At 36.7% G+C, this 8397-nt stretch overlaps 1 protein-coding gene across 1 annotated transcript in view; it reads left to right on the top strand.

Moving 5' to 3' along the window:
* Positions 1–5663: 5663 nt before the first annotated feature.
* Positions 5664–8397, top strand: part of Cps1 (carbamoyl-phosphate synthase 1) — a 108971-nt gene continuing 106237 nt past the window's right edge. The window contains 1 exon segment of the mRNA XM_042679131.1: positions 5664–5795. Coding sequence (XP_042535065.1) covers positions 5670–5795 — 126 coding nt within the window. The 5' untranslated portion in view covers positions 5664–5669.

Raw genomic sequence — 8397 nt, 5'->3', positions numbered from 1 at the left:
CTTTGTAACAACATTAAACTTACTTTTAGTATAATGCATCTCAGAAAAGCATCATGCAAGTTGATTATATTTTTAAAAGACAAATTCTAGAAGAAAATACACTCATGTCTTAACAAATGTTACTATCGTTGGGTAAGCTATCATCTGTTGATCTGTATCCATGTATCTTGAAATAGTAAATAAAAAGAAATATGATTTAGTATTTGTTTTGTTACTATTTTCAATATCAAAGTAGAATTGCAAATGAAAAAAATGTCTGAATGTGGCTTTGGAAAACTCATCTTTTGTGTGTGTGTGTGTTGGTCATGGGGCTTGAACTCTGGGCCTGAGCACTGTCCCTCAGCTCTTCAGCTCAAGGCTGGCACTCTACCTCTTGAATCATAGTGCCATTTCCAGTTTTCTGGTGGTTCATTGGAAATGAGAGTCATATGGACTTTCCTGCCTGGGCTGGCTTTGAACCGTGATCCTCAGATCTCAGCCTCCTGAGTAGCGAGAATTATAGCCATGAGCCACTGGTGCCCAGCTGGAAGACTCATCTTTTTAAGAAATGATATTAGTTTAGAATATTTCACTTTGATTCTCTCAACTATGTTTTTCATTCAAGCTACGTGTGTGTGTAAAAAGAAATCGAGAGAGACAACAGATTCTATGCACACTCAGCAAGTCACTTCCAACTTATGGAAGAAATAAAATGCTTTGTCAGCATTAAATAAGAAGGCACAAAAATGTTCTTGCTGAATCAAATTTGAGAAAAGCTTTTTTTTTTTTTTTTACTTTTCTGCATGGGATTGTCCAGAAGAAAATAGCTGAGAACTGTCAACAGTGACAATGGTGGCACATGGACCAATAGAAAAGAGTACTAGAGCCACATGAAACACTTTACTTCTTTGAGCCAGTGATTTATGGATAAGTTGAGCATCCTTAAACTCCTGACCCATGAAGGGAATGTTATCAAGTGCGGTTTGGGCCTGTTTGCCTGTTCTCCTGCTCAAGTGCATGTACATAGCCCATGAGATTCCATACACATGTGGTCACAGGAAGAAACTCTTCTAAACTGGAAGAAAAAAAAACCCAAAAACCTCTTTAAGATGCTGGGGAAAATGTCTTTCATAAAGTATAACATTTTTACTAAATTTTTCCTTGTCTGACTTTAATTTTTTTTTTTTTTTTTGGGTCCAGTTGTGGGGCCTGAACTCTGGGCCTGGGCACTGTCCCTCAGCTCTTCAGCTCAAGGCTAGCGCTCTACCACTTGAGCCACAGCGTCACTTCCGGCTTTTTTCTTTTTGCTTATGTGGTGCTGAGGAATCGAACCCAGGGCATCATGCATGCAAGGCAAGCGCTCTACCACTGAGCCACCTTCCCAGCCCCTGACTTTAATGTTTCTTACAAATATAAATTCCCAAATTACAGCCTACTTGCCCCTTTTGATCTCTCCTAACATAATCTGCGCTCCCTCATTCAAGGATTTTTTGTGTGTGTTTTGTTTTGCTTTTTCAGTTTGGTTATAACTTTCAGTGTATATAAATATTCAATTCTGAATCCATTCAATGTTTTACTTATTGGCCTTTCCAGTCTCCAAAGTGACTGTGGGATCACATTGGATGGATTTTCTGTCTCTAATTCAGGATATTTAACTAAGCTTTCCTCATGTTCTGTCTCTTCTCCCGTATTATTATGGTAACTGGGAAAATGGCTCTTGATCAGAATACCAGACTCATCACTGATAAAAGCTGTCACTGTCACAATTCATAGGCCTCTGTCCCTTTTGCCCTTGACATTACAGGATTTGATATCAGACTCATTGACATCTCTGGAAAACGAAGTTCAACTTATCATGTTTTAAATGGTGATGAAGACTTTTGCATAGTCTGTCTTAGTATGCCAACTTTTAATAGTTAACTAAAAGCCAACAAAGAAGAGAAAATACAGGGATATATAGTGTCCATATGTTTGTATATATACATATGTATATATGTATATATATATTTTTTTGTATATTATAGTCAGCATTTCTTTCTTGTGCTTACTTTCTGTGTACTGGGATTTGAACTCAGGATGTGATGACTGCTAGGTATTTACTACTGGACTACATACAACACCTCCAGCCTTTCCTCTTTAGTTATTTTTCAGAGAGAATCGCTTATAGAATCTCAGACAGAACCAGATAGAATCTCAGATAGAATCTAGTACTGCACAGACTGGCCTCCTAAGGTTATCTTCCTGCCCATATCTCTTCTATAACTGGGATGATAGTCATGTACCACCAGGACTAGCTCTCTAATTCATATTCTATCACTCCCCCCGCCTTTGCATACATTTCATCCATATTTCTTTTTCAAAGTAATGAATTGATTATCATGAAGACTATGATGTAGGCTGTCTGTGATAAGGCACAAAGTCTTCTGGGACATGATATCATGTTCCCCATCCTGTTTCCTGTATCTAGGTTCTATCAGGCTGTCTTTCTCTCTTTGTCATATATGTTTCTATGTAGCCATATCTCTGTATGTATGAGAGATAGATAATATATGTGACATTTTATGTGTATATATGATTTCTTATTTCTGAGCTGGTCATGCAATATTTTAAAACCACCATTTTTTTCCTACCCCATCTACCTGTACTACTTTGTGTTCTCCAAGACATTGAATCTTTTCAATGGAACATTAATCTCATTTTAGGGTTTGTGTAGTCAACATGTACAAGCAATTACATCTCTTAATTTATTTTCCCATTTCCTTTGGTATATTCTCATGATGCTTGTTTTTATTATGAACTTACGTTAACTAGTAGGAGGTTATTTTGTTCAATTCTTTATGATGTCATGAAGTAGTTTAAACTAGGATATTTATACATTAATATGTTACATATGACATATTTAGCTTAATTTTTATTCTGCTTTATGCCTTTATTTTTTAAACCATTCATCCCCACCCATCATCCCAGCATTTTTTCTGTCAGCAAAATTTACAAGCTCTGTGTCACTCTGAATCTTCTTTCCCATGATGGGAAGTCCTAGTGAAAAGCTTCTATTTCTTTATTTCTTAGATATCTTTTTTGTTTTGGTTGTTCGTGGGTGCTGTTCCTGAGCCTCTTTGTCAAGGCTAGTGCTCTATCACTTGAGCCACAGTGCCACTTCCGGTTTTTGAGTGGTTAATTGGAGGTAAGAGTCTCACAGGGACTTTTCTGCAGGGGCAGGCTTTGAATTTTGATCCTTAAATCTCAGCCTCTCAAGTAGCTAGGATTACAGGCATGAGCCACTGACAACCAGACTTCTTTCCAACCTCAAAGACAATGTAGCAATGCTTTGCATTCCTCATAGGCCCCTTAAGGGAGAGGTTTTATCAACTGATAAGAATCTTTGCTGTATTAAACATGTGATTGAAGGTTTGAGCCACATTTTACTTTGGTTGAAATGTGATATTTTAAGAATTGAAAAATATTTTCTCTCCACATGTTTATTAGCATAAATTGTTGGGAAGGAAGTTCCACATGTTGGTCAGACTCGGTAGCTCCGTCGTTTTCTCGCATTTTCATCCCTTTCCAAACCAACCTCAACAAACTTCATTATTCTATTTTTCCATGTTTATCAACCATTTCACATACTTCTTAAAAATTTAAATGACTTGAGTAGAATATATTTGGTTCTTTTGTTCTGGTTGTACTTTGCTTTGTTCCAGTTTTGTTTTTGTTTTTGTTTTTTTGAAAATAAGTTTTTTATTGTGGAAATACTGTACAGAGGGGTTACAATTACATGAGCAAGGTAATGAGTACATTTCTTAACAAGCATTGTTGACTCCTCCTTTGTTTTTCCCCTACCATCCCTTCCCTCCCATCTTTACAACTACACTATGTGCCCCCGTTACCTAAATTGTATAGTTCTTTTTGACATAGTGTCTTGTACATCTCATTGTTGGCAATGGGTTAACCTGTATCCCTATTTAAACAAATTTTTTCCCCTTCTCCTTCCCAAATTATACCGACATCAAATACAATAAAAACAGGGGTTATACTGTGGAGGAGGGACATACAAAGCAACAAAAAAAATTATGTGGTATCTTACAAATACATTAGAAGCAATAGCAAGAAAGAAAAAAAACACTTGTGTCCTTATCTTGGGCTTCATTTCGCTTAACATCATCTTATCTAACCTTTTCTGCTTGCCTCAGACATATGCTAGTTATTGTAAATAAGGGAAACCATGAGACCTATGTTTCTTTGGGCATTTAATATTATTTATAATAATATTTAATATAATTTAATATAATTTTTCATTTAATATAATTTTTTTCCAAGTCTTTCCATTTCTTAACAAATGGGGCAATGTCATTCTTTCTGATGGAGGCACAGAATTCCGTTGTGTATATATACCACATTTTCTTGATCTATTCATCTACTGAGGGGCATCTGGCTTGGTTCCATAGCTTAACTATGGTATAGTTGTGCTGGTAGTTTTAGTATGGTCTTGTTTGTGATCATTTGGGTAAATGCTCAAAAGTGGGATTGCTGGGACATAGGGGAGCTCTGTGTGGAGTCTTTTGAGGAACCTCCATACTACTTTCCAAAGTGGTTGAACAAGTTTACACTCCCACCAACAATGCAGTAAGTTTCTCTTCTGGCCACATCCCCTCCAGCATCTGGTGTTATTAGGGTTATTGATTATAGCCATTCTAACTGGGGTGAGGTGGTATCTCAATGCTGTTTTGATTTGCATTTCTTTTATGGCTAGGGAGGTTGAGCATTCCTTCATGTGTCTATTGGCCATTCTTAATTCCTCTTCAGAGAAGTTTCTCTTTAAGTCTTTAGCCCACTTATTTATTGAGCAGTTGTTTCTTTGAGAATTTGTTGTTGGGGGAATTAATTTTTTGAGTTCCAGGTATATTTTAGATATGAGACCCTTGTCCGTTGTATGGCTAGTGAAGATCTTCTCCCAATCGGTGGGTTTTCTATTGATCTCCAGTTTTATTTGATCTTAGGGACAGTTTTATTCTTTTGAAGACAGAACAATTTAATTTTAAGAATATAACATATAATAATTAAGATTACAATATATAATACCTTGTATATAATAGTAAGAATATAATATTAACCCCCAAATGATGAAGATGAAGTAGAGCATGTTTGTAGGAAAACATCTGTCCTGCTGTTCTTTATAGTCTATTTGGTTTCCAATATCTTGCCAGTCAGAGAATGGCCAAGCTTAAAGATCTCTTTTCATGCCAAGTAAGCATCACCGATTACACAAGTGTAAACTTTTGATCTATGTTGTTATTAGAAAGTTCTGTTCTTTAGGTAAGTGATATTCCTGGGTCATTCTATTCAGCTGCATAAGCAATTCCTTTGAGGATAACTGGCTTTCTACAAAACTAGCATTATTTCAGCAGGAGTAGGTAGTATTTGATGTGATGCAATTTGTATCTGACATGCTCATGAACATCTTTGGACATCACCTTGGGAGGAGGGGTTAAGAGGAGGAGGAGCTGTTGCTGGGGACATTTAATGGTGGAAAGAATGGAAATTTGGAGATCGCTGTGCAGTCAGCTTTCAGCACGGACTGCTCTGCCTCTGTGTAACTTTTTGCTTTCATGTTAATTTGAAAATCTTGGAACAAAAAATTCTCACAAGTTGTATGTGATTTCATTTAATTTTAGTCACATCTCATCTTCAAAATGACGAGGATTTTGACAGCTTGCAGAGTAGTGAAGACCCTGAAGAATGGCTTCGGCCTGGCCAATGTGGCTGTGCAGCGGCAGTCGAAATTTTCCAGACCTGGGATCAGGCTCCTTTCTGTGAAGGTAATTCCCATAGTCCTTGTTTCTTATGGCATTGAGAAGGCCACAGTTAGCAGGGAAGTAAAGGGGATGCTTGCAAGATAAATACTGATTTGAACATAGTTCCAAAGTGCTAATATATTATTTGTCTTGTAGAACCTATTGATTTAGCAAATATTTATCTTTTTCTTCTCTGAGCATTTTGTAGTCAACCTAAAGTATAGTCACAGTTCCTGCAGACACATTAAAACTACACTTCTAGAACACAAATATTAAAAATAAACAGGAATCCTAGCTCTGTACCTAGATACTATTGCTCATGGTTTAGGTTAACAAAAAAGTTGTGTGTGGGGGGGGGGCGGGGGTTAGTGTAAGTACCAATTTATGGTTTTCACTTTTCAGATAAGACAAATAGTCAAATAGTAGCTGATAATTCTGTTTGTCATTGTGAATCTAAGCTGAGGAGCAAGTCTAGGAGATGAACATTGGTTTGCTCTTTCTCCTTCGTCCACCATCACAATATGATTTTTGTAGAAACTTTTGCCCTTTCCGATAACTTTATTCAGATATTTGTTACCAAAGAAGTCTGAAATGACTCCATGGGAACTTTGTCAATGAAAATTGTCATTACTGAATGTAAAATTTTAAGTGATAACAATAATTTTAAATATACTGTTTCTTTAATAGTAGGTACTATAAACCATGAAGTGTGAAAATTCTTGCTGTATATTGATATGAAAAAAAAACTCTCTCTGTGTGGATGACTAGAATAATTCTGAGTGTGTCATTTTGAGTGTGTATTTTGTACATTTACTGTGTTGACTAAAAATCATTCTGGTGCTGTATAGCATCTAGCATCTATTATTTAGGTTGCTTAAGTCAGGATTCAATGGATTTTAGTCTTTCTCCTTCCTTCCTTCCTTCCTTTCTTTCTTTCTTTTAATTTAATTTTATTTTATTTGTGAACATACTGTACAGAGGGGTTACAATTACATGGGCAGGATAATGCATACATTTCTTACCAAGCATTGCAGCCTCCTCCTTTGTTTACCCTTCACCTCCCTTCCCAGCCTCCCCCCTCCCCCATCTTTCTTTCTTTCTTTCTTTCTTTCTTTCTTTCTTTCTTTCTTTCTTTCTTTCTTTCTTTCTTTCTTTCTTTCTTTCTTTCTTTCTTTCTTTCTTTCTTTCTTTCTTTCTTTCTTTCTTTCTTTCTTTCTTTCTTTTTGCCAATCCTGGGGCTTGAACTCAGGGCCTGGGCACTGTCCCTGAACATTTTTGCTTAAGGCTAACAGCCTACCACTTGAGCCACAGCTCCACTTCTGGCTTTTTCTGTTTATGTGGTATTGAGGTATTGAACTCAGGGCTTCATGGATGCTAGGCAAGCACTCTACCACTAAGTAAGCCACATTTCCAGGCATGGATTTTAGTCTTGATACCTTCAGTGTTAATCAATGTATCTTCTTAGGAATAAGAGTAAGGATATGAATACAAGAGAGATGAGAGGGAGAGGTCTCAGATGTGAAAGAGATTAGAATTTAACCATACAAAAATCCAAGAAGTACTCTGTGTATAACCAGAAGCACAACTAAATAAATGGTCAAATATGTGGACAGAGTAGTGGAGAGATGAAGAGAGCAAGTGAGGAAAAAGAGAGAGAGAGAGAGAGAGAGAGAGAGAGAGGAGGGAGGGGGGAGAGAGAGATTATTCCAGAAGGGAATATAATTGTTGATGTGTTAAAACTTAAGTCTTCCACATTGAGAAACTTTCCCCAAGTATATAAGAAGCTACCATTCACTGGGTGCTGGTGGCTCACTACTATAATCCTAGCTACTCAGGAGGCTGAGATCTGAGGATCAAAGTTCAAAGCCAGCCTGGGCAGCAATGTCTGTGAAACTCTTATCTCTGAGAAACTACCAGAAAACTGGAAGTAGCCCTATAGCTCAAGTGGTAGAGTGCTCACCTTGAGCTAAAGAGCACAGAGACAGTGCTCAGGCCCACAGTCCAAGCCCCACAACCAACCAAAAAAAAAAAAAAAAGAAGTACCATTGTAAATTCAGAAAAACATGAAAACTCTTTTTTTTTTTTTTGATTCAGTTTACTTATAACAAGAAATCCAATAAGGAGAATATCTTAAGCTATCGTTTAATATATAGTAACTAGGTATAAACTGTAAGAGTGAACATTTGGTTTTAGTTAATACTGGTAATTTCTCAAGAACATTTGTATATTACCACAGAAGGAATAAATGATAAGAAAGCCATCATTACCTATAGTTACTTGTTCAAAGATGGGTCATTTGGAATACGTATTTCTTGTCATTGAAGTAGACAAGTAAGGGTGAACGAATCTGTATTAGACATCAGAAGTAGAGAAATGAGATAACTACTTAAAATGGCAGACAAGACTGAAATTACAAGTCTCAGACCGAGATTACAACTCTCCCTAATCTCATAAGTGCTTTGCATATCAACCACTACAACAGAATGATTTCATTATGTGGCTGGGTACTGTGATTGTAGTTCCTCTATTTCATGGCTGCAGATCCATGTTAAGTCTACCATATTGCACAGCTAAGAATGACAGATTCATGGTGTAAAATCTATTACTCATACTCCATCCTTACTGG

This window comes from Dipodomys spectabilis, unplaced genomic scaffold (assembly GCF_019054845.1).
Source record: "Dipodomys spectabilis isolate Male_0828 unplaced genomic scaffold, ASM1905484v1 ptg000051l, whole genome shotgun sequence".
Lineage (NCBI taxonomy): Eukaryota > Metazoa > Chordata > Mammalia > Rodentia > Heteromyidae > Dipodomys > Dipodomys spectabilis.
The sequence above is the reverse complement of the archived record's forward strand: the minus strand, read 5'-3'. Positions and strand labels throughout refer to the sequence as shown.